This window comes from Electrophorus electricus, chromosome 15 (assembly GCF_013358815.1).
Source record: "Electrophorus electricus isolate fEleEle1 chromosome 15, fEleEle1.pri, whole genome shotgun sequence".
Lineage (NCBI taxonomy): Eukaryota > Metazoa > Chordata > Actinopteri > Gymnotiformes > Gymnotidae > Electrophorus > Electrophorus electricus.
In genome coordinates this window covers 2,778,857-2,806,788 of record NC_049549.1, presented here as the reverse complement: position 1 = coordinate 2,806,788, position 27,932 = coordinate 2,778,857, and the positions used below count along the sequence as shown (strand labels likewise).

The window sequence follows — 27,932 nt, the reverse complement described above, 5'->3', positions numbered from 1 at the left end:
GAACCGGCAGGCCAAAGTACAGCCTGCAGGTCATCGGGATCCGGTCATCCAGTCATATCCCCGCTCACCCTCGTAATGTCACACACTTGCGTTCTCACCTTTAGTCTGCGTAACTCTGGGCATATTACATTATTTCTAACAGGAGAACAAATACAACAATGTCACTGTCTCTGTGCAATGTATTTATTTATTACACTTTGTATATTTAATATATCCTACTGCACATACACTTCTATTTATACATACATATATTTACATACATATATATTTATTTACTTTCTCTTCTTATGACTTCCCTGATCAAATACACTAACTACACAGACTTCAGTGTCCAGTTTGGACACCAGAGCACACACCTCTGCACTTTTCTGCCTTCTCTTGTACGTATATAAAACTACTGTCACACTCTCATACCTTTACCTATACAGTTACGCAGCTCACAGCTGTAGAGCACCTGGGGCACACACCTGGGGCACACACCCGGGGCACACAGCTGGGGCACACAGCTGGGGCACACACCCGGGGCACACACCTGGGGGGCACACAGGCGTTTCAGTGAACAGCTGGCGGACTTTGTGTGCTTGACTGACTTGAAACTTGAAACTCACATTGACAAAAAAAACCCATTAATTTTATAGACATTCCCTACACAACACAAATGATAACAAGTGGTTGTTCTGTGACATAATTGAAATTATTTGTTTAAAATATGATTCACATGGCCTCCACTTCAAGCACAGTAAAGCGTGTGTTGTGAACCTTCGTGAAGGCTGTCTGTGAACTCACCTTAGCAGAACAGGTTCTGCTGCTACTTCAAGTGCCCTCCTTACACTATACACTCAGTCTAGATAGCAACAATACTCCAATAAAACACTACCCATGTGGAAGTGTCACTCCTGCTCCCAGCATGTCTGGAATTAGTGCATTTATTTATTTATTTTAACTTCCCTACACCACGCTGGAAAGTTTAGACATTTCAGTATAGCCTGAAGCTGAATAATACATGTCCCAGGGGTAGACACAGAAGGTTAGGCAACACTGACTTTACCTCATACACCACAAAAACAATTCTGAAGTGCTGAAAAACAGAAAGAATTGATACCACATGCTGTACAAAGATCCTTCTTTCTCACATCATAAATGTTGGAGCTACACAGACCAACAGTTGGGAAAGTGAAAGTGCAAACATATCTGTCTTTGTCCCTGAATCTTTTTCCTCATTTGTTTCATTCATGTGTTCTCAAAGATGAGACGCCTTCCTGAGCTTTACAAACCAGCAGATTAAAAGTCCAGTGACTCTGTCCAAGGTCACACATAAGGTGAGTAGAATAACAAATCAGGTAGAGAAATTTCAGAGCAAACACTGATTATCCATCATGGCTTAGAATGGGAGTGACAGTATACCAGACAACAGAGTGACTCCCGACAGGTGAGCTGGTAGCAGGGCACAGATCAGAGAGTGACTCCCGACAGGTGAGCTGGTAGCAGGGCACAGATCAGAGAGTGACTCCCGACAGGTGAGCTAGTAGCAGGGCACAGATCAGAGAGTGACTCCCGACAGGTGAGCTGGTAGCTGAGAACAGATCTTCGTGCTTAGAAGGCCATTCAGAGTGTTCAGAGGTCATGGGGTGATCCAGGTGGAGCTGACAATGGGATACAGATATCTTAAAAATGACAGACCGATCACTGGATGTAAAAAGAAAAACCCACTGTAACCTAGTAACAGGCTTGCAGTCAGAAATGACAGCATTTGTGTCTAAGGTGATATGTTCAGGCCTATTACACTCTGAATTGCCCAGCAGGCACTGGGCAGGTAGTAGTCACTACCTCAGCGCATGGGTCCTAATGCTCACGCTCAGCTGTACTGCTGCCTCTCTGATGCAGCCAGAGAAAACCAGAGCTCAGCGGTCTCAAAATGAACCGAAGCATTATTATACTTCAACATGTATTTGTTAATTAGCACTGGCATTTAACCACAAATAGGGTGTTTTATTACCCAGAAATTCTAATTTTTATTAACATGGAATTACTCAATTCATATAAACAGGTCAACAAGTCAATGTTCCCCTTTTTATTTGTGTTATAACTCTTAGAGTCCTAATTTAACCTAATTAATAACCATTTATAAAATTCTTTTAAACCATGCATAAACCCTTTGTCAGGGGAGTCTTATTGTAGTGGCCATCCCCAGTTTGAGTCAAGAAAGTGAGAAAGTGTAAATGCGCATCCTTCTGATTATTCATATACTTACAAAATGAGATCAAGACACCCTTTCAATTATTCCATATTTTACAGCACCCTGTAGACAGCGATCTAAAGGATTTGCCATTTGTTTCATTTCCGTTCTGCTAAGTCACGTAACTTATAATCAAGTAACATATATACTCAGTTACAAATATACTCGCCTTTGAGGTTTTACCTTTCAGTACATTTGTTATATTTCACCCACTTTTAGCCCCAAGATGTAGTACCTCAGATTAACATCATATTTGGCTCTACAGTGTAGACACCATTAGGTCTGTCTTAAAGTCCTGAAGCCACAGTGGGTGCTCACTTGGTGGTGAGTACATGGGTAGATCTTTACAAGGCTTATTTCTGTATTTACATTCATGTTTTCCTATTTGTTTTACCAGGGCATTGAAGTACAGCCCTTTCATATCCAGTTGTTCTTCATGGGCCCATATCTCTTGGACCCCCAACCCTTCAAGGCCTTCATGCGTTAGAGAAATCTTCCCTGTCCAAATGTCTGGCGATCAGGCTCTCATGCAGGTCACTCAGCTCCGTCTGCCCTGCCGGGGCCTCTCACTGCGGCAGGATGCTGTAAGACTTGCTCTGGAGGGCCACGGAGTCTGCAGGCCCTGTGCTCTCCAAGGCGAAGGCCACACCTCTAGGGGGCGTGGCTTTCACAGCCGCCGTGCGCATGCAACAGTGGGACAATGCCCGCACCTGCTGGAACACGGACTTCCGGAAGATGATGAAGACCCAGGGGTCCATCACAGGGTTGAGGGCGTTGAATCGGAACGCCAACAAGTTCTGCTGGTCGTTTCCCACTGGACTGATGGCGTTGACAAAGCCAAAGATCTGAGAGACAGGAGAGAAGGAAGTGGAGATTCAGGTTAGGCTAGGCTACTTTGTGATCTGCCAAGGCATTTTTATTACCTTGACTCTAACTACAGTACACTGCATTTACACCCTGGAATCCTCTTCTGAGATATATATGTATGTGTGTGTGTGTGTGTGGGGGGGGGGGGGTGAAAGATCCTGTGGGACTTCCAGATCCAGACAGATAAGCAAGTAGTGAAGCCACCAGATAAGATGCAGGAAACAGCAGTGATGATGCATGTGGCCGTTGCAAGTAATGAACACATGGACAGGACGAAATACGAGAGAAACACCAGGGACTGAAAGAAGGAGGAGAGAGAACGTGAAGGGTTTACACCAAGGTCACCCCAGTGGGGATACTGAGGGCACCTGGGGCCGTGACCCCTAAGATGGAGGAGGAGCTCCAACAGGTCACAGGAATGACATCAGTCTTAGTACAGAAGAGTGTAATCAGAGGAACAGTATTAAATCACACATGGCTATTTTTATTTCCCAAATTACAGCCACTTTTAGCAGGATGTGTTTATCCCCAGTTCTGAGATTGAGACTGATGGTGTCATTCGTGTGATCTCAGTGGTCCCGTATATCTCAAACACATATACACACCCTCAAACTCTCAGACCTCTGGCATACCTCACACACACCACACCCTCCACCTCTCTGACCTCCGGTAGATCACACACACACCACACCCTCCACCTCCCTGACCTCCGGTAGATCACACACACACACTACACCCTCCACCTCCCTGACCTCCGGTAGATCACACACACACCACACCCTCCACCTCCCTGACCTCCGGTAGATCACACACACACACCACACCCTCCACCTCCCTGACCTCCGGTAGATCACACACACACACCACACCCTCCACCTCCCTGACCTCCGGTAGATCACACACACACACCACACCCTCCACCTCCCTGACCTCCGGTAGATCACACACACACCACACCCTCCACCTCCCTGACCTCCGGTAGATCACACACACACACTACACCCTCCACCTCCCTGACCTCCGGTAGATCACACACACACACCACACCCTCCACCTCCCTGACCTCCGGTAGATCACACACACACCACACCCTGAACCTCCCGGATCTCTGCTGGACGGTGCAGGCAAAATATTTACATATATATATTACATATGTAGATTATTATGTGATATTGGGGAAAAGACAAAAGAGCACAACACAGTACTGGACTTGCTGGGCCAGAGTCACCAAAGAAACAAATCATACCACGAGATTAGCAGAGAGAACAAATAGAGAGACATAAATAAGCTTCATGTTCCTCCAGCAGGACTGAGAGCAGATTTCAGACAACATGAAGCACTAGAAAGACGAGTTCCTCACTGCAGGAACGCACGCCACACCAACACATCTGTCCTCATTAATATTAGTGTCTATTTCAACTGGGCATTTCCTGCAATAAATGTGCAACTGATCAGTACAGTAATTACGGCTGTGTCCTGGCTTAAATCTTTGATTCGTTGGCTGGGAAGTGTCTGAGCAGCTGGACACACACACACACACACACACACACACACACACACACAGGCTGTAGCAGGGATCAACCCTAGACACACACACAGGCTGTAGCAGGGATCAGCCCTAGACACACACACACACACACACACACACACACACACACACACACACACACACACACACACACACACACACACACACTGGACGGATGTGGCGTCTCCGGTTTCACTGTATTCCCAAACTGAAAGGTTTGGATTACTATGTCATCACGTGACATGGACTTGTTGTGTGGGTTTGAGCCTTATACTAAATGAGGGCCATTAGTTTTCTGGTCTGAAGTGTGGGTTGCTGTTTCAGTGGACGGTGGCATGACCTCTGCAGGGACGCTAATCTGTTTTCATCAAAGTGGTGGTACGTGTCTGAGATCCTGAAACGATGGCTAGTGTCTGTGTCTGCCAGTGTCCAACTACACTGAGAACACCAGCATGCAGTGAAAGGTGCTAAAGGTGAGCCCTGGAGAACCCTGGCCTTCTCTCCTTCAGAACTACGCTACAGGACCCACTGTGTCCTGGGGGCTCTGCTGGGAACTATCTGACGCGTGGAACTCTGATTGCAGAGCGTGAGGAAGATTTAAACAGTACAGAGTATCAGATCATCTCATCACCAAGAAAGTTACTTATGGGGGAAATCGTTCACTGGGGAGGTTGTTCACTGGGGAGGTTGTTCAGTGGGGACGTTGTTCACTGGGGAATTTGTTCAGTGGGGAGTTTGTTCACTGGGGAGTTTGTTCAGTGGGGAGGTTGTTCACTGGGGAGTTTGTTCAGTGGGGAGTCTGTTCACTGAGTACATGGTCCCTGGGGAGATGAATTACTGGACGCCAGCCAAACCTACAGAGGCAAGGATGCCTCCGGCCTCCTTTTTGCATTTTCTGTTTGTGAGCTGCAAGGCTGGTTGGGATTGTGACTCTCTTCTCCACAGCACCTGTGCACAGGGTGGTGTCCTTGTGTCTGAGCTGAGTCTCAGGCGTTCAGCGGCGTTCAGAACTGGAATGGCCCTGGACGTGTTCAGCAGCATTCAGGATTGGTTGTAGTTTGTGGGAAAGATACTCGTGCGCGAACAGGGGTCCAAAACTGAAACCGTCTCTGAAGTCCGCTCAGTTCCCGTGGAGATGCCAGTGTTTAGGGTGCGGCTCTTAGCTTTCAAGATGTGTTTTGTCCTGACATGTTGTCAGTGACAGCAGTTCACATAAAAATTCAACAGACGTGACGGTATTATCGTCATATGTGTAAAATTACGACCAATCTCATGGACAGCACACGCGGTTACATTTCAGTCCCTAGAGAAGACGATGCCTCAGTTTCTTCAGGCAGCCATGGGACTTCACAACACAAAACCACAATGCACCATGCATGGAAACCTGCAGTCAGGCACACCAGCCATCACGTGATGTGACAGATGAAGATCGGCCCACCCTTCTGTCTCCCGGACCCAAGCTGGCCAGTACCAGCGCATCTGCTCCACATCACACAAAGCAGCGATCGTTCCTGTCCAGCGTTGTCAAAACAACTCCAGGAAACATGCCCACCACATTCCCCTGCCCACCTCGCTGGCCTCATATGGCAGTCAGACAAGGACTTCTCATCTCCACAGCGCCCAACAAATCAAGCTGCGACCCAACAGCCTCGGGGTAAGCTTCTGAACCGCCAAAGCCTGCGTAAACAAACACTTATCAAGGAGCTGATTTTGTGGTGCATGGTGAGGAGGAATGGGTTTGAGATGCCGTTGCCATGGGCAACCATGTGTAAGCAGAAAAGGTCAGGGTTAGAAACCACAGGAGTGTAAACACAGAGCTTTGACCGAAGATACACACACAGTCCCAGACCACAGCTCAGACTGGCAGAGGTCAGGAAAAATGGAGCAAAAGTAGATAAATAAGATGAATCCTCCAAGTAACGTGGTTCACACAGGGGACACCAGTAGTACTGCACACAATAAAATGTAACGTCATAAAACAGTGGCACAGACGTCATCACTGACTGGTGGAGGAGGCACGCCGACAGATTTGACATTTTTTTACATTTTATGGCATTTAGCTGACGCTTTTATCCAATGCAACTTACAATTCTGACTGAGTACAACTTGAGTAATTGAGGGTTAAGGGCCTTGCTCAGGGGCCGAACAGTGGCAACCTGGCAGTGGTGGGACTTGAACCACTGAGATCACATGAATGACACCATCAGTCTCAATCTCAGAACTGGGGATAAACACATCCTGCTAAAAGTGGCTGTAATTTGGGAAATAAAAATAGCCATGTGTGATTTAATACTGTTCCTCTGATTACACTCTTCTGTACTGAGACTGATGTCATTCCTGTGATCTGTTGGAGCTCCTCCTCCATCTTAGGGGTCACGGCCCCAGGTGCCCTCAGTATCCCCACTGGGGTGACCTTGGTGTAAACCCTCCACGTTCTCTCTCCTCCTTCTTTCAGTCCCTAGTGTTTCTCTCGTATTTCGTCCTGTCCATGTGTTCATTACTTGCAACGGCCACATGCATCATCACTGCTGTTTCCTGCATCTTATCTGGTGGCTTCACTACTTGCTTATCTGTCTGGATCTGGAAGTCCCACAGGATCTTTCACACCCACACCCACACACCCACACCCACACACACACCCACACACACACACCCACACACACACACACACACACACACACACACGCTCACCCCACACACACATACATGCACACATAGTGCATACACACGCACATACCCTCATGCACACACACATACACGCACACATATGCACGCACACGAGTACACACACACACACCCTCACGCACACACACATACATGCACACATATGCCCAGGTGCCCTCAGTATCACCGCCAGGACAGCCTTGGTAACAATTCCAATGGAAATAAACAGAACTCAAGGAACTGAGAACTAAAGGAAATCCTGGATTCACTCCTTAATCCAGCAGATTAAGTGAAGGCATATCCCCCATGAAAATCACAGTTTATGTGAAGATATCATTGGTCTCATATAGAATAACTGAGGACATCATCAATAGTTTGAATTCCGCAAAAAAGCACCTGAACAGGTATCACATCAAATGCAAAGAGACGATAGTAAGACCATTTTAAGTTCATACAGTAAGTGACAAACCGCAGATGTGGGTGGATACTTCTTGTGTGCATGCGTGTGTTATGCATGTTTCATGAATGTGAGTTATTTTACACATACATTGGCATGGCAGTTGGCTAAACTGCTGATTAGTGGTTGGACATTTTCAGTATTACACAGAATCGGAGTATGTTTAGAAGCCGATGGTAAAAAATACTCCACTGTCACCATCTTCAACATTAAGAGAGTAGGTGATGATTCATTACTAAATTGTGTGTGTATGTGTGTTCGTTGTGGTAACTGCAGGCATGCAATCATGCTTTGCATCATAGCTTATTCTTGCAAAGATCATGGTTACAGCAAACAATTCTTTATTTATTGTTTTTTAGCTGCAGAGGGGCAGCTTAGAGTACAATTGAAAGTTGATTGGGCAATTTGATTAGGCCAAACCCATGCTGCTCCCTGTTATGTAGCGTGTAGCCTGTTCTAACCATGTTATGTAACATGTTCTAACCATGTTATGTAACATGTTCTAACCGTGTTATGTAACATGTTCTAACCGTGTTATGTAGCATGCTCTGTGTATGTAACATGTTCTAACCATGTTATGTAACATGTTCTGTGTTATGTAACATGTTCTAACCGTGTTATGTAACATGTTCTAACCGTGTTATGTAGCATGCTGTGTATGTAACATGTTCTAACCGTGTTATGTAACATGTTCTAACCGTGTTATGTAGCATGCTCTAACCGTGTTATGTAGCATGTTCTGTGTTATGTAACATGTTCTAACCATGTTATGTAGCATGTTCTAACCATGTTGTGTAGTGTGTTAAGGCCTTATAGTTTATAGTGCATAATGTAATGTTTTTATAATGGCTATCTGTATTATCATGTTTAACTGAAATGCTCTAGAAAACTGAAAAACAAAAATATTACAAACTTTGAAAAGGGTTTTGGACAAGGCCAAGGTTACATGCTTTAAAAGATGAGATTTCAGAAAGACATTTCAAACTGATAAACAAAAATCCAAAAATAAACAATGTAGTAGACAATCACAGACATTAGGTTGGAAGGTTTTGCATACACTAGGCATACACTGAACACTGCTAAGGCCAGAGAATATATAATTACCTAGACAGAGCTAATAGCATCCATGATCAATAACCCAGCCAGCCAACTGCGGGGGGGGGGGGGGGGGGGGGGGGGGCTTCGGTCCTCGAGAGCACAGTGGTGCAGGCTTTTGTTTGGAAAAAGCATGAACCAGATCTCTTAATCAATATCAGTTCAGCAAGAGGACTCATGAAATATTCATTGTCTCCGTCTGGTGCAGAAGTAAAGCCTCTCTAATGGTGTACTGTGGAAGTACAGTAACACACAACGCCACTGGACCCCCTCTACTTATGTACGCTAGTCACAGGTTCAGTAGGAGTCCACAGATCTCAGAACAGCACATGACGTCTAAATGAAAATTAGCCCTGGACGTCACTCACTGTACATTGACGATACTGTAAGATTGGATCTGCCTTGGTGTTGACTCAAAACTTAAGGTCAGCACTGACTCAAATGAACATGGACAAATGGATTGTGCCTATATAGTAGTAATGTTAGCTCTCACATGCCCTGGTAATGTAGTTCAGTGGTTAAGGTACTTTACTTTTAATCAGAAGGTTGCTGGTTCAAGTCCCACCATTGCTAAGTTGCTACTGTTGGGCCCCTGAGCAAGACCCTTAATCCTCAATTACTCAAGTTGTACTTGGACAAAAGTAATACAAAATGTAAACATCATAAACCTGTTCAGCAAATAAAGGGCTGGAGAGCAGCAGTGATGACCACATTCCAGTTTAGGAACATTCTGTACTGACTGAGAAGAAGACAAAGTGAATCCCTGCCTCGTTGAACATTCTCAAGCATCTGCATAATCTGATTATTTTGTGCCAATAATGAGGGGGGAGGGGCATAAATAACTAAGGTGTGGTGGAGTAGGAAAGCAATTAAATTCACCTGAAATCCTGAGACAGATGAGTGTGCACATTACACACTCTACTACACATAGGAGGTACAATATCTTGTATGTGATACGTATCGATTAGGAATTAATGTATGGGGAACTGTTTTCTGGATCTTGTAAGGGATATCCCTGCTGTAGTCTGCCTCTCTGCAGGAGGTGCTCTAAGCTCCTGTGATGGAGGAAGATGCAGTAGCCATCTTGTCTTGTGCTGCCTGTTTTCATTGAATGCCCTATCCCTGTGCTCTGTGTTCACTATCCCTGTGCTCTGTGTTCACTATCCCTGCGCTCTGTCCTCTGTGTGCACTATCCCTGTGCTCTTTCCTCTGTGTTCACTATCCCTGTGCTCTGTGTTCACTATCCCTGAGCTCTGTCCTCTGTGTTCACTATCCCTGTGCTCTGTGTGCACTATCCAATCATTGAGATCACCTATTTAAGCATTTCAGGTAGACAATTTCCGCTCCTTGTAAAGGTGTGTGATGAAGTCTGAAGGTAGCCACCCTACCCAGGACTCACTGGAGGTGAAGGTGAGCTCTGACCACTGGACCAACTGGACCAACTGGACCAAAGAGCTAGAGCTCCCATTTAACCTTCTTAAGGGTCTTCATTACAAGGTAAGGCTATAAATAATGCAATGCACTATAGTACAATGATGTGTAAGATAGTAGTGTGTAAGGTATAGTGTGTACTGTAAGTTATAGTGTGTAGTGTAAGCTATAGTGTGTAGTGTAAGATATAGTGTGTAAGGTATAGTGTGTAGTGTAAGGTATAGTGTGTAGTGTAAGGTATAATGTTTATTGTAAGGTCTGGTGTGTAGTGTAAGGTATAATGTGTAGTGTTAGATATAGTGTGTATTGTAAGGTATAGTGGGTAGTGTAAGATATAGTGTGTATTGTAAGGTATAGTGTGTAGTGTAAGATATAGTGTGTAGTGCAAGGTATGGTGTGTAGTGTAATATATAGTGTGCAGTGTAAGATATAGTGTGTATTGTAATATATAGTGTGTAAGGTACAATGTGTAGTGTAAAGTATAGTGTATAGTGTAAGGTATGGTGTGTAGTGTAAGATATAGTGTGTATTGTAAGGTATGGTGTGTAGTGTAAGATATAGTGTGTAGTGTAAGGTATAATGTGTAGTGTAAGATATAGTGTGTAAGGTATAGTGTGTAGTGTAAGATATAGTGTGTAGTATAAGGTATGGTGTGTAATGCAAGAGATAGTGTGTAGTGTAAGGTATGGTGTGTATTGTAATATATAGTGTATAAGGTGCAATTTGTAGTGTAAAGTATAGTGTTTAGTGTAAGGTATAATGTGTAGTGTAAGGTATAATGCGTAGTGTAAAGTATAATGTGTAGTGTAAAGTATAATGTGTAGTGTAAGATATAGTGTGTAGTGTAAGGTATGGTCTGTAATGTAAGATATAGTGTGTAGTGTAAGGTATGGTGTGCAGTGTAAGATATAGTGTGTATTGTAAAGTATGGTGTGTAGTGTAAGATATAGTGTGTATTGTAAGGTATGGTGTGTATTGTAATATATAGTGTATAAAGTACAATGTGTAGTGTAAAGTATAGTGTGTAGTGTAAGGTATAATGTGTATTGTAAGGTCTGGTGTGTAGTGTAAGGTATAATGTGTAGTGTAAGATATAATGTGTATTGTAAGGTATAGTGTGTAGTGTAAGATATAGTATGTAGTGCAAGGTATGGTGTGTAGTGTAATATATAGTGTCTAGTGTAAGGTATGATGTGTACTGTAATAAATAGTGTGTAAGGTACAATGTGTAGTGTAAGGTATAGTGTATAGTGTAAGGTATGGTGTATATTGTAATATACAGTGTGTAGGGTGCAATGTGTAGTGTAAGATATAGTGTGTATTGTAAGGTATGGTGTATATTGTAATATATAGTGTGTAGGGTACAATGTGTAGTGTAAGATATAGTGTGTATTGTAAGGTCTGGTGTGTATTGTAAGGTATAGTGTGTAATGTAAGGTCTGGTGTGTAGTGTAAGGTCTGGTGTGTATTGTAAGGTATAGTGTGTATTGTAAGGTCTGGTGTGTAGTGTAAGGTATAGTGTGCATTTTAAGGTATAGGATGTGTCTTTTTGCATTTGAAAGCATGCATTTTGGATGCTTTTAAAATGTTCTGTGATGAGGTTATGTCTTAAAACAAACATTTTCAGAGCACATTATTTGTACTCCTGCAGAACCACATTGAAAAGGCACCGCAAACATCTGGGTCTAATCCCATCAGTGACCTCAGACATTACAACACCCCGGGCTTCTGTTAATCACCTCATTCATTACAGCACATCATTGCTCCAAATTCCTCCAAATTCTTTCATGTTCCTTCATATTCCTACATATTCCTACATATTCCTCACTCTAGCCTAGATGTGTCCTGAATCATTTCACTGTGGAGCTTTTTGAGTTTGGAGAGATTCACCATGAATGTCAGTTATTTTTTTTGACTGCAATACCAAAACCTGTGCCACACGTTTGGGTTTATTTGATTCACTATTGAATAAACATGCTGCCTCTTCCTGGTGTTGAGCCAATAAACCCCCCACCTATTCCTGATGCGAACCAAGAGATGCCCCGCCTCTGTCCTTTTTAAGGACGATGCTGCGTGTTCATGTCGGTTCATAATCAAATTCTGTTGTCTACAGGCTGCAATATGTGTAACTCACACATTTGAAAAATGGTGAAACACATCAGGCATGTTGCCAAGGTGGGTTGATCACAGGCTTCTGTGGACTGTGGCATTGCAGTAAACAAACAAATGTACCCTGAGCTGACAAGCACATTAGAGCGAGAAGTGTCAACTGGACTCAGCTAGGTCCTGGGGCTGTTCTGTGACTCCAGCTATCTCAGGGCTGTTCTCTGACTCTAGCTAGGCCTGGGGCTGTTCTGTGACTCCAGCTATCTCAGGGCTGTTCTCTGACTCTAGCTAGGCCTGGGGCTGTTCTGTGACTCCAGCTATCTCAGGGCTGTTCTCTGACTCTAGCTAGGCCTGGGGCTGTTCTGTGACTCCAGCTATCTCAGGGCTGTTCTCTGACTCTAGCTAGGCCTGGGGCTGTTCTGTGACTCCAGCTATCTCAGGGCTGTTCTCTGACTCTAGCTAGGCCTGGGGCTGTTCTCTGTTTCTTGCACAGCTGCAGATTATGGGGCATTACCATGGCTTTGTCCCGCTGTCCGTCCTGTGTCCTTTCCATGCGGGATGTGGACGATGATTGAGGAAAGATGTCAGCCTGGGCGACCAGAAAGATACAGTAAACACACCCAAGTGTGTCTGGATGGCAGAATAACGAGAAATGGTTCAATCACCAGGAAGCTGTCTTATGACCAGAGTGGGCCTTGATTCACTCTCATGCAGATTGTTTTGTGAGCGAGTGTGGCATGCACAGCGCCACCCAGTGTCGCTGTGCAGAAATACATTCCGGAACCAAATTATTTTTACATCATGACAGAATCAGGATGGGACGGTGTCAAAAGCCTTGATACACTTTCAGGAAACATAGCTGACATGCAGGGGTTTCAGCCAGCCATTGAAATCATCCAGAGAATTCAATTTGTCATCCAGATTAATGGCTTGTAATTAATGACCTCTAACTTTGTTTGGGATTTCTTTTCACATCTGTCTTCGTTCTGGCAGGAATAACAAGAGTTCTAAATGAAGGGGAAGGACTGTGAGCACTGTGGTATAAAATAACTCATGAATTAAACACGTGAGACCTGTGCCAGCTGTTGTAATGGAAGTACAGTTTCTGTGGAAATCTGCAAGCAGTATCCACTCTGAATATTTCAGTCCTCATTTCAAATGTGCCCAAGCGTAAGTAAATGATGTACCGGAGTTTCAACAGAATTTAAGGCTTCAGACCCAACCAGGTTAGACCATGGCAAAGACAATCCGCTACAGTTCAATAGTTTCCGTTTCCAGTAAATAGCACATGTGGTGTTAGAGTGTGTGTAACACTAGAGTTGCGCAGATCTTAGTACCTGAAAATCCTCTCTTCATCCTTCACTAAATTTCTACAAATATACTCCAGTTACACTAAAACCCCAAAGAGGAAATCTATCTGCTTCATGTTTCACATTACATAACAATACATTTTAAATATTGGTCGAATCAGTCAGTACATTATGGCAAGCCCTGACCCTAGACAAACAGCACATTGAATCTGAATGGTTTTATTGGTGTGCAACTCCTTGGAGCACCACTTCTACTTGTGCGCTCATCTGAGCTCCACTGAGACGGATTCACAGATGGCCACATTAAGGGATTAGCATATTAGCATCTAAGACGCCCACGCTGGTTTATTCTCAGTCAGACTGTGGTGGCAATTCTGCTCACTCAGACTACCTTCAACCCTTCTTGAATCTGTTCCAGTTTAACCAAGACATGTCCAGTGTCAAACTGAAACAAGAGATGGAAACACCGTTAACTGTAACTGTGTTTGAGATGGTGACAGTGTGCTTCGGTAGGTGTTAAATGGTATATGATTGTGTAAAGAAACTACATGAATATGTAAATGTACTTTGTAATTAAAGCCTGATTCTGATGTCAATTGCTGGTGTTGTGATGTTATTTGCATATGTTCAGAAACCCAAAGTAAACCCATGTCCTACTTTGTAGTGTTTGTGAAGGATAACGATACTTTATCACACTCAGTAACACATTTCAGAATTAAGTGAGTGCAGTTTATGTGGGGTAATAGACCTTCAGTGTCCACTGTTTATGAATAGATTGAGTTTTATATTACACACTTTACTGTCAGTGGTACTGAGGCCCATAGGACAGGCTTGAGTAACTAGCTTTTGCATATGGGATGAAACTGTAAAGGTTAAAGGGTCAATCAGCAAGACAGGCAGTGTGATGTGATTGGCATGGAGACGCTCTTTCAACCCTAAGCCCCTGAGAGCAGACTGAAGCACATAAAGTGATTAAATGCTTACTGATTCAAGTTTCCATTTCCACACACACACACACACACACACACACGCACACACACACATACACACACACATACAGATCAGACTCAAGATTCTTTACATGATGAGGCATTAATTATAATTTAGTTTTTAGTGTAATGACTGTACTTCATAAATGAATGAATAAAGTTATATTTACACAGGGCCTTTCAAGGTGTCCAAGGTCACTTCACAGTTAATACACACACAGGTTTTATATCCAGTCACACACTAGTGAGAAGCAGCAACCAGTCACATCACAATGTACTCTCAACCAGAAACCTCAGCTCCCTGTAAACCCATAGTAAACTGTGGTCTCAAGGATGCTTTTTACTGACAGATAACTGACAGGTAACTGACAGGTAACTGAAATTGTTGCTTCATGTCTGTATAATTAATTGCCAGAAAGTGCTTAACTCACTTGGGGCATTTTAATCAATGCAGGCCTGTTTTACAAATTCACCTTTCTGAACAACAAAACAATAATTAATAATAAAAAAGCTACATAAAAGGTTTGCATTGGATGCCTTGAATTAATCTGCGGGTTCCGGGAATAAAATCCATTGTCATGGAGACCTGCGCCTGATGCCTCAGCATGGAGATGGAGATGTTTCCACCATGAGGAAGGTTCCTGATAGGCCAGCCCAGGAGTGACATCACAGAGAGAAGCGCCAGAGTGCCCACAATGCCAAGCCACATCTATCACGGGGAGAAACCCCATAACACACATAGTCCCACTCTTCACCTCATTATCTCATTTACATCTCTGCTCATCCAGTTCTTGAGAGAATTTTCACACATTCTCTCTCTCCCCCCCTCACTGCTTTCTAGCTCACATGCTTTTTCTAGAACTTTCAGTCAAAAATGCTAATTATTTTCAAATTAAAAGCAGGGAATATTTTTGGACCTTGGCAATGATTATGTCCACAGATATGGGAGAGCCTCTATAAAGAGCACTCAAAACAACATAAATTAGTCAAAACATACCACCTATTTAGGAATAGTTTATTATCATTTATTTATTTATTTGTTCAGTATAAATACTTGGTCTATCATAAATCCTGAGAATGTCATGAACCAAGTTTTCATTCATCATTGTGAGCCAAAATACACTGTGTATACTGTACTGTATATTAATTAGACTACAAAAATATTGTTTCTCATGGTCGCCACAATCCTGCAAGTGTGTCAGTCCAGCATTTTCCAGCCATCTGTAGGACTTCTCCATATCAGCCACTTCCAGGTTTTAGCCTCCCATGGTTCCTGCCCCTCCTCACTCCCGTCCTCCTCGGGTTTCTGCTGTCTGAAGTTCCCACTAAGCACTTCCTCACTTGGGGCCATCATCCTGGCTCATTGATGTTTCATCCTGGATAGGGACTCATTAATGCTCTCTAATGCTCAAATCCCCTCCTTCCACTTAGTATATTGTCTCAGTATATCTATACATTATCTGTGTAGACAGATAATCTCTGAGGAAAAGCTTCATAAATGATTAATCCTAAATGGTGTTTTCCAATCACCCAGCATGAGTAGACTCACTACTGCACAAGGTGTATCTCCATGCCAGCACTGTAGTTCTGCATGTCTGGAGTTAACTCTTAAAAGTTAAAGTGTCTAATATGTGAGAGTTACTGAGACTTCAAATTTCTGCGTAAACCTCTCCAGGAACCTACATGCATTTTGGACGTGCTAGAAGACTACACAGTAGGCCTCTTAGATGAATATGGACCAGTCAATCAGTAGAATGAAGACAAGAACTGTTGAAAATTATTCTATTTATAGAAAGTACTTATATTTGTCCATAAAATGTCCTATACAAATCAAACTGCCCTGCCTTGTCTTTTAAAATCTGTTTTAGATAAGGGGGAATCAGAGAGTGGTCCTGGTGCTAATTGGAAGCCTGTCTTATAGTCAGGCATGACTGCTACTGTCTTTAATCAAGCAATCGATGCAACAGATCTTTTCTGTAGTACTGGAAAATGGTTTAGACGTGAGTCTGAAGCCTGTCATACATGTAGGTCAATCTTAAAGTGTAGCAAGCCAAGGCTATAAGCACACCCCCTCACCGCAGTGTTAATCTCAGAGCACCCCCTCACCGCAGTGTTAATATCAGATCACCCCCTCACCCCAGTGTTAATCTCAGTGCATGCGCTCACCCCAGTGTTAATCTCAGTGCATGCCCTCACCCCAGTGTTAATATCAGATCACCCCCTCACCCCAGTGTTAATCTCAGTGCATGCCCTCACCCCAGTGTTAATATCAGATCACCCCCTCACCCCAGTGTTAATCTCAGTGCATGCCCTCACCCCAGTGTTAATATCAGATCACCCTCTCACCCCAGTGTTAATATCAGATCACCCCCTCACCCCAGTGTTAATCTCAGTGCATGCCCTCACCCCAGTGTTAATATCAGATCACCCCCTCACCCCAGTGTTAATCTCAGAGCTCATCAAGGATTTACACGGATACATCGCTAGTGTAATCAGTCTATAGGGAAATGCTCAGTTTCAAAGCGGCACAAAGAACCTGGGATGTGGTTGGTGCTTAAAGACTTGACTTCCAGCCAACCCTCGTCACACACACACATCAATCAACACTTCGGTAGTTCTGAAAAATGGAGAACACAAGACTCTTTAGATATTCATTGTAAACCTGTAAGTCAACAAACCAAAGAGGATCGTCTCCACCCATTATCAGTGGTTAATAATAGCTTACTGCTCTCTGCAACACCCTGGCTTCTGTGCAGTCGTAACCAGGCCACACAAAAGACCTGTCTGTTTGGTCACACAGGGTCATATAGTGACTCAGCACATTTCTTGTACATAGGTTAATGGTTTCAGGATAGTTTTATGACCAACTCATCTGGAATTAATTCAGTCATCCCAGACTGGTTGTCATGGTAGCAGTGTTTGTTGATATACATTCATTAGAGTATTACAGTAACTACTGACATTTACTGCACTGCAATAATCCGAGAAGACCAGTGGTTGAAGAATATGCAAAACTTTTCCTTTTACATACTTCATACTATATACTTTATATACTATACAGAATTATATTTTTGTGGGTAGTCTTATCATTGGGAAACTATACTGAAGTCTACAGCTGACTTAACTAATATCCTTGTTTTACTCAGGGGAACCTTTTAGAAGTTGGAACAGCTTCCAAATAAAACACATTTCATTTAAATGGATTTATAGCTTTGTCCCTATGACACAACGTCAAAACAGCCAAAAAACACAAAACAAAAACATGGTCCCATCATGAGTCGTTTTTCATGGTTTCTACTGAAATAGAACAGCTGAAATAATTCAAAGCATTCAAATCTCAGGGTGCTTAGTGAGTGTACAGCCTAGAGGACAGGTGAAGATATATGTCCTCCTTTAATGGGCGTATCCATTCTCATTTCACCAACTGTCCACCGACTCAGTTACACCTCAGTTAGCTCTTCTAAATGAAGTTAAATTCTATTAGTTTACATGAGTCTATAGAATTAGTAGTGCAGCAATTATCTGTATGTTTGCATAGTATGCCAATGCTCTCCAGGGCTTGTTGTTCCAGGGAACTAAAGTATAAACATGGCACACACACACACACACACACACACACACACACACACACTCAATCACCAGACACATTATTCTCACAAGCAGCCGGCTGTGGGTATATCTGGAGATACCTCAACCAGCCATGTGCTCATTGCTGTTCCAGACAGCGCATAACATTTCAGCACGATCCCTTCTCAGTCTCACACAAATCAAACATCCAAGTCACGAACAGGAAGGGCTGTGTTACAGAACATGGGAAAAATCACCACTAGGCCGATATCCCTAGTGGGTCGGACTGCTTGTACATGTTTCTGCATTGCTTTTCCGTATGTAAGGACTGAAAAATTATTCATTTTATTAAATGTTACTGCAGAGAATTCCCTGCCATAACACAGGATTATAATGTCCTTTCTCTGGATTTTCTCAATGGCACTGCTTTGAGTGCACAGTCCCAATAGTGAATCACAGACTGAGAATCTTATTTTACTGGGTTTGAGGTGAGTAGAAACAGAGCTCAGTTGAGATAGGAACTCTGTCATTCACTCATCTGGTGGGCCAATGTGATCACAGTAGTCTTGACCTTTTTACACTTAATATAAAACTGCTGACTTATGTACATCATGTGCAGGTGCATTGATGCACCTCACCTAAGCAGGTGTACTTAAGCACCTCACCTCTACAGGTGTACTGGAGCATCTCACCTCTACAGGTGTACTGAAACACCTCACCTCTACAGGTGTACTGAAACACTTCACTTCTACAGGTGTACTGAAACTTCTCACCTCTACAGGTGTACTGAAACACCTCACGTGTACAGGTGTACTGAAACACCTCACCTCTACAGGTGTACTGGAGCATCTCACCTCTACAGGTGTACTGAAACACCTCACATGTACAGGTGTAGTGAAGCACCTCACCTGTGCATGTGTACTGAAGCACCTCACCTCTACAGTTGCACTGAAACACCTCACGTATATAGGTGTACTGAAGCACCTCACGTGTACAGGTGTACTGAAGCACCTCACCTGTGCAGGTGTGCTAAAGCACCTTACTTGTGCAGGTGTACTGAAACACCTCACCTCTACAGGTGTACTGAAGCACCTCACGTGTACAGGTGTACTGAAGCACCTCACCCGTGCATGTGTACTGAAGCACCTCACCTGTGCAGGTGTACTGAAACACCTTACCTGTGCAGGTGTACTGAAACAACTCACCTCTACAGGTGTACTGAAACAGCTCACGTGTACAGGTGTTCTGAAACACCTCACCTCTACAGGTGTACTGAAACACCTCACGTGTACATGTGTACTGAAGCACCTCACCTGTGCATGTGTACTGAAGCACCTCACCTGTGCATGTGTACTGGAGCATCTCACCTCTACAGGTGTACTGAAACACCTCACCTCTACAGGTGTACTGAAACACCTCACTTGTACAGGTGTACTGAAGCACCTCACCTGTGCATGTGTACTGAAGCACCTCACCTCTACAGTTGCACTGAAACACCTCACGTGTACAGGTGTACTGAAGCACCTCACCTGTGCAGGTGTACTAAAACACCATACTTGTGCAGGTGTACTGAAACACTTCACATGTACATGTGTACTGAAGCACCTCACATGTGCATGTGTACTGAAGCACCTCACCTCTACAGTTGCACTGAAACACCTCACGTGTACAGGTGTACTGAAGCACCTCACCTGTGCAGGTGTACTAAAACACCTTACTTGTGCAGGTGTACTGAAACACCTCACGTGTACATGTGTACTGAAGCACCTCACATGTCCATGTGTACTGAAGCACCTCACCTCTACAGGTGTACTGAACCACCTCATGTATACAGGTGTACTGAAGCACCTCCCCTGTGCATGTGTACTGAAGCACCTTACCTCTACAGGTGTACCGAAACACCTCACCTCTACAGGTGTACTGAAACACCTCACTTGTACAGGTGTACTGAAACACCTCATGTATACAGGTGTACTGAAGCACCTCCCCTGTGCATGTGTACTGAAGCACCTTACCTCTACAGGTGTACCGAAACACCTCACCTCTACAGGTGTACCGAAACACCTCACTTGTACAGGTGTACTGAAACACCTCACCTCTACAGGTGTACTGAAACACCTCACTTGTACAGGTGTACTGAAACACCTCACCTCTACAGGTGTACTGAAACACCTCACGTGTACAGGTGTACTGAAACAGCTCACATGTACAGGTGTACTGAAACACCTCACTTGTACAGGTGTACTGAAACACCTCACCTCTACAGGTGTACTGAAACACCTCACGTGTACAGGTGTACTGAAACAGCTCACATGTACAGGTGTACTGAAACACCTCACATCTACAGGTGTACTGAAACAGCTCACGTGTACAGGTGTACTGAAACAGCTCACGTGTACAGGTGTACTGAAACACTCCACATTTACTGACTTTCAATTTGCTGGAGAAAATGGACTGAAACTGAAGGATTCCACCATAATTAGGCTTGTCTCTGCCCGCTCAGTCTTACCAAAAGGCTGCAGTACTGAGTAGGAAGTTCTGCACCAGAATTACAACCATTCCACAAGAGGACTGTTGGTCCATTTCGTAAATCACATTGATGAAGCGTGTTATTGCCTGAAAGCCAAGTCTTATCTGCTGTCCCTTCAAATGCTGGTAAACCAACATACGATTTATTTATTTCAGTTGGAGTTATACTTGCTTACATATTGTTAAAGGTCATTTATGTTTTTTTACATTAATGTAAATGACATGTTAATAATTACAGATTAATTTCATTGTGGTTAGCCATGAAGACAGAAGGCAGAGGAAGAGGAAGAATGTACAAAATGACCTACTCTTCCTCACTCAGAGACACTGCAGTAATGTAAACACGCTTGGAAATCCAGTGGGAGAACGCCAATAAACAAACACAATAAACACTCACAAAAGCATTTTATCATTTTGTTTCCTAAAGAATCGTGAAAACAAAACATACTTTGAATCAACACATTTGCCAAAAGCTCATTATTTACTTATTTACATTATTTAGTTTTTGTTCATTGAAACTGGTTTTGTTTCAGCAGCTGATTATGATGAAGACAAACAAACTCTGAAATATCTGTTACCACAGAATGTGTCTTTAACTAACTCTGGACAGCTTTGTGGGCCTTCTAACTTTCCCACTGTTTCTGAAGTCCATCATAAAGCAGATGAACACTCTTGTAAAATATTGAGCGTTTTGGTTTGTACAATTTTGTAGTATTAAGACTTGACCTTCCTACAGAACAATGACAATGACAAAATAACAATCAGTTATTTTGTAAAAGGTACTGAGCTGGGTCACTCAGATAAACATCCATCATCATGTGCACTTTGTACACATCACATTCTTCCAGGCTCGTATTTTGGGAGGCTTTCTGCCTGGAGAAAGGGGAACAAAGTGGAATCAGTATGACATACATCTAGACTAGAACAATGTTTGATGAGAGTGGGAGGAAATGAGCTCTGGATTCTCTTCAGGTCCCTGTGGAATTTAGTACAACAGACTTGACTGACCCCTCAGTCACATTTGTAAAGGCCTTCGCACCTTTACAACAGAAATTACCTGCTCATTACAGCTTAACAGCAGTAAAGACCTGCCCAATTCAGCTTTACAGCAGTACGGACCTGCTCATTACACCTTTACAGCAGTAAAGAACTGCTCATTACACCTTTACAGCATTAAAGACCTGCTCATTACACCTTTACAACAGTAAAACCTGCTCATTACACCTTTACAGCAGTAAAGACCTGCTCATTACACCTTTACAGCAGTAAAGACCGGTTCATTGCTCACTGCTCACAGAGGAGCACCCACAACCCTTGTTGTCTCTTAAGAAACTGTCATGCACACTTAGAATGACATATTAGACTAAAACCACTCAGCAAAAGGCAGAAAATACCCAGAAAGACAGAGGAGCTCTTACGAGGTAAGAGGAGCTCTTACGAGGGTCTGAATGGGATTTGCGTTTGCTCTGCTCCCAGAGTTGACAGGGCAGAAGAACAGTGGCCCAGGATAATGTGTGTGGTTTGTTTGTTGAGCAAACAGTAACTGTTAGGGCAGGCAAGCTGTAAATTAAGTTCAGATGACAAATGTTCAAGGCTGCAATAAAACACCTGGAGGTGGGTGATTTCCAGACGTCCGGAGCAGCCTGTGAAAACTCACCTGCTGCCTCTGTTCGCTTCAGAGCACAACAAGTCAGTAGAGGGCCGCACAGGTGCTGCACAGAGCACCACCCCCACTCGGCCATCGCTGGAACCTTCGGCACCTGTCCAACCTCTGAATAACTGGCATTCAAGAGCCCATCGCGACAAGCTTGCTGAAGCGCTGATGTCTTTTCAGTGGCACAGAGAAAAGCTAAACCAAAGGCCAGTGATCAGGCAGCTGAGGTAAAGCGGAGCTCCTCTGTGCGTTTCACACTCCTTTACACACGCTTTTGAGGAACTGATACAGCAGAATTGCACAAAACATGCAAGTGAGAGGGAGGGAAGGGTGTTTCTGTGGTTCCTCTTGTCACAACTCAATGTCCAGGGCTGAGCTCAGATGGTCTTCAACAGCAACTCAATGTCCAGGGCTGAGCTCAGATGGTCTTCAACAGCAACTCAATGTCCAGGGCTGAGCTCAGATGGTCTTCAACAGCAACTCAATGTCCAGGGCTGAGCTCAGATGGTCTTCAACAGCAACTCAATGTCCAGGGCTGAGCTCAGATGGTCTTCAACAGCAACTCAATGTCCAGGGCTGAGCTCAGATGGTCTTCAACAGCAACTCAATGTCCAGGGCTGAGCTCAGATGGTCTTCAACAGCAACTCAATGTCCAGGGCTGAGCTCAGATGGTCTTCAACAGCAACTCAATGTCCAGGGCTGAGCTCAGATGGTCTTCAACAGCAACTCAATGTCCAGGGCTGAGCTCAGATGGTCTTCAACAGCAACTCAATGTCCAGGGCTGAGCTCAGATGGTCTTCAACAGCAACTCATGTCCAGGGCTGAGCTCAGATGGTCTTCAACAGCAACTCAATGTCCAGGGCTGAGCTCAGATGGTCTTCAACAGCAACTCAATGCAGCATTTCTCTCCTCTTCTCTCTCCCTTTAAAGTCAATCTGCTCATTTCTATATGCACAGGCACATTAACACTTCATTTCACTCCTACAGTTTTTACAGTGTCCTCCCTGAGATGTGACTTCACAACGTAATAGTTCATCTGACTCTGGTATCTCTTTCAGGACCTTACACACAACTGAAGCCTGTGGATAATGCAGTAGTAATGTCATTACTGTACACCTCAGTGCAGACTGGTTACAGTACTTTCACTGCTCACACAGTGTCAATAGGCAAACGCTTATAACCATACTGGTAATGCTTCGATATGGCTTGTAACCACAAAGTGACTCAACATAATGATTCATCCATCACTACATATCACAGAAAAGCAGAGACATTTGAGTTCTAGTAAAACTTCAGGTGATTTTCAACATAATGTTAAATGAAAACTCTCTGTCCTGGCCAAATGACCTACTTAAACTTTCGATGTGTGAAAATAACTGTTGTTAAACTATACCCTTTACTGAAAAATGTTTTTGTAGGCAGTTACCTGATCGAGTAGACAAGTAAAATTTGCAACAAGCCACAGGGACCTGAAAGAAGACGTGTTATCCACTGAGCCACTACAGTTGTCCACACACACGTCCTGGGCTTTGAGAACCAGCGTTTCCCTAACACACACACACAGGTCAGAGCGTCCCCTAGCACACCCCTGAACACACACACACAGGTCAGAGTGTCCCCTAGCACACCCCTGAACACACACACACAGGTCAGAGCGTCCCCTAGCACTCCCCTGAACACACACACACAGGTCAGAGTGTCCCCTAGCACGCCCCTGAACACACACACAGGTCAGAGTGTCCCCTAGCACACCCCTGAACACACACACACAGGTCAGAGCGTCCCCTAGCACGCCCCTGAACACACACACACAGGTCAGAGCGTCTCCTAGCACACCCCTGAACACACACACACAGGTCAGAGCGTCTCCTAGCACACCCCTGAACACACACACACAGGTCAGAGTGTCCCCTAGCACGCCCCTGAACACACACACAGGTCAGCGCGTCCCCTAGCACGCCCCTGAACACACACACACAGGTCAGAGTGTCCCCTAGCACGCCCCTGAACACACACACAGGTCAGAGTGTCCCCTAGCACGCCCCTGAACACACACAGCCTGCTCTCACTCAGACGGGCTCCGCATTGGCCCAACACTGGGAGTCATTTCCAGAGTCAACCAAAAATGTGTTAGTACCAGATACTGTATCCTACTTATACAGTAGTGTCACATAGTGTGTGTGTGTGCAGGCTGAGGTTAAATACAATAAAGTGCATATCCAGGACAAAGAAGAGCCCAGCAATTCCTGGGGGTTAAAGGCGCTCCACATCCTCCTCTCTCTTCCTGTGTCTCTCCTTTCCCTTTCAGAGTTCAACTCTCACATGACAAACAATGGCAGTCTTGAAGGGGAGGCATTTCTTTACTGCTAGGGTGTCCTAACTGGAAAGGCAGGTACAGAGCCCAGAGGAGGACCAAGTAGGAGACAGAAGAGAGCTGTATCTGACTCAGGACCCAGGACAGGTCTGCGTCTGCGTGCATACGTGTGGGCATGGCTTGATAAAGTTTCACTCAGCTGTATATTTGCCAAATTCTGCAGACACTGGATCATCTTTAGAGGAACTCACTGAACCGGATCATCTATAGAGGAACTCTCTTAAAGCTCCAGAAGCTGACTGGGTAACCATAGGGGTCTATACCCTTCCCCCCAAAGACATGCAATGGGGGCACTTAGCCTACATGTCTATAGGCTGCATACACATGCAACATAACAAGCTTTAGAACTGTAACATACTGACATTCTGTGTTTTATATATATATATATATATATATATATATATATATATATATATATATATATATATATATATATATATATATATATATATGTGTGTGTATATAAAACACAGAATGTATATATATATAAAAGCAGACAGTGAGTGGTTACAACACATCTAATGTTTGTCATTCATCTGTACAACATTACACCATCCAACTCTGAATTATTATATGCTTTCTCGTGGTTTGTGTACACCATGGCCTCTTTTTTGAATTATTCTACTTTAAAAGCTTATAAGGAGTATAAATTATTTCTTGCTGCGTGTCTGATCTTATCAAGTATCCTCATATCCTTCTGCTCTCACAATCACCACTAAACATCAAATACAGAAGACCAATGTCACACAGGAAAATGATAACGTCTGACTGCATGCAAAGCAGTTTTCCTCCTGTCTTTAAAGAACTGCAGAATCCTCCCTTTGATTATTTCAAAACAGGTGTTATTCTTGGATCAGTTGCTGAGCAAAAAACACAAACTGAAGGATACACACGGAAGACAAAAACCTGACCTGACATCAGTGCTGCATTCTTGAGCTAGGAGAGTTTGCAGGCTGGGCGGGTTTAGTCCTGTCCTGCAGGGCTGTCAGACTCGTAACAAAGATTTCAGTTAGAGGAATGGCTATAGCAGAACCTGAACTACACATCAGGTGGATGTCAAATTCAAATACTGTACTCGATTGCGTAAGAGTTCAGAAGGCCATGACTCATGTACACAGACGCTGAACATAGACACAAAACAGGCTCACCATGCCAATCACAAACCAAATACATATGACAGCGCAAACAGCCTGGACAAGGCGCATGTTCTGGCCTGATCATTCAGCGTGGATGGGAACTACCAGCAAAAACCTCGCAGTGTACGCATCCTAAACACTCACTGACCGAGCTACTCCAAACTGTTAACAATACCACCATTAATCAGACGCTAGTGGCAGCATAAACAACACCTTTCACTCTGCTGCCCTGAGTAAGGAACTGGGAATAGGAATCAGGACATTATCGGAGGGCACGCAGTGGTATGTAGCTTTTAGCTCACGCTGAATCCAGTGCGTTCTGTCCACTTTACGCTGATGTAAGATGCTCGGAGCGGACAGGGAGCGCTTTGTACTCACGGTGAGAGGCAGGGAGCATATGACAAAGATGACCGTCATGGAAGCCAGCAGCACGAGGTGCTCCACCTCCTCCTCGCCCTGGCCGAACCAGGAGCTCAGTCCACGCTTGCGGCTGGCGGACACCACCGAGCCCCGCCTTGTGATCTGGCTGCGGTGCATGCGACAGAGGCTGACGATGACGGAGCCGTTGCACAGGAAGACGACGGTGATGAGCAGGGCCACGAGCAGGGAGTAGGACAGCGAGAACGACAGCGTTCGCCACTCCTCCTCCGCCCCCTCGCCCTCCGCCTCCATCTTGATGAAGCACCACGTCCCGGGGCAGTACTGCTTGTGCCGTCCGAAGCCGAGGAGGGGCAGGAGGCAGAAGGCGCCAGTGAAGAGGTAGATGAGCCCCAGCGCCGTCTTGGCGAAGCTGCGCCGCACGTGTTTGGAGTAGAAATAGGGGTGGCTGATGGCCAGGCAGCGCTCCACAGCCATGGCGCACAGGATGAGCATGGACGCCAGGCCAAAGAAGGTCAGCGCGAAGGCGAAGAGCGTGCACAGGCGCGTGTCGCCCGTCAGGCCCACCAGCGACATGCCGCGCGAGTAGCACACGAACACAGGCGGGCTGAGCAGGCACGTCCCCGCCAGGTCCGTCACCGCCAGCCCCGTCACCAGGATGCAGAAGACGGACGACTTGGCCCGGCGATCCTTCTGACGCAGGCCGAGGATGGCCAACGCCAGCAGGTTCCCCACAACCCCGGCCAGGAACATGAAGGCGCTCACCACCAGGTTCAACAAGTTCTCAGGCATGTGAATGTGAGTGATGTTCTCGCACGTGTTGTTAGAGAGCATCGGTCCAGCGTGTTAAAAGAGCAGATCCGTCCAGCGTGTTAAAACATCAGTCTCCTTCCCGGCCCCGAGTGCGAGAAGACTGCGGAGGAGAGTCGCGCCAGGTTTAAACACACTGCATAACTATTCTTTAATCTTTAATCATATTTCAGGATAAATTGAACCAATATTAGGCTAGACTATAGACTGTTATTGTTACACCAGAGCTCTTCGCTTTTGCCATCTAATCGAGTTAAGTCTGTGTAAATAGTAGCTTATGTAAACAGCAAGCGTTATTTCTACATTTAGATGTCTGATTTTACTGGGTAGCATAAAAATAGCTTACTTGACAGCTTCACAATCTTACATTTACGTATACTTTATTCCTTCTTTTGTTTCCGCAGACGCTAGATTAATCAAACCACGCACCTGTCAGCGGAATATCATTGATCTTTCTCCGACATAAACGATAAACCTGCAGAAATGTCCCTTTTCACCTATCCGTCCACTTCAGCCTGCGTTATAGATCATGTGTTCATGCTGACTTCAGCTCGGAGAGAAAGCGCAGCTCCTTCTGTGTTCGTGTCCCGCACGCAGGAACATCTGCAGCTCACTCTCCACGCGCAGCAGACCTCTGTGTCCCGTGCCGGACCACGAGCTCCATAACCGGGTTAACACCGCTGCCTCCCGCGCGCCGCTCACAAACGTTCACTAAAGTGTTCGCCCATTTTGATCACAAATCAGTGAAACCGGCTGTTATAGTTAATCGGAAAAGTCAATTTAAGCGATGTGCCTCTTGCA

General features: G+C 44.5%; 1 protein-coding gene across 1 annotated transcript; it reads right to left on the bottom strand.

The window, feature by feature from the left end:
• Nucleotides 1–227: 227 nt before the first annotated feature.
• ptgir (prostaglandin I2 receptor) lies at nucleotides 228–27,932 on the bottom strand. The gene is made up of 3 exons (XM_027012031.2): nucleotides 27,561–27,932; nucleotides 26,322–27,234; nucleotides 228–3,081 (listed from the first exon to the last, which is right to left on the bottom strand). Exons 2-3 carry the CDS (start codon nucleotides 27,153–27,155, stop codon nucleotides 2,803–2,805), a joined length of 1,113 nt encoding a protein of 370 aa, XP_026867832.2. The 5' UTR covers nucleotides 27,156–27,234; nucleotides 27,561–27,932; the 3' UTR covers nucleotides 228–2,802.

Excerpts from the sequence above, each read along its gene's own strand:
- ptgir (XM_027012031.2), bottom strand. The coding sequence starts at position 27,155 with ATGCTCTCTAACAACACGTGCGAGAACATCACTCACATTCACATGCCT. Across the intron at positions 3,082-26,321 it reads TATGCTCCCTGCCTCTCACC|ATCTTTGGCTTTGTCAACGC; the intron begins GTGAGTACAAAG and ends CCTGTCTCTCAG.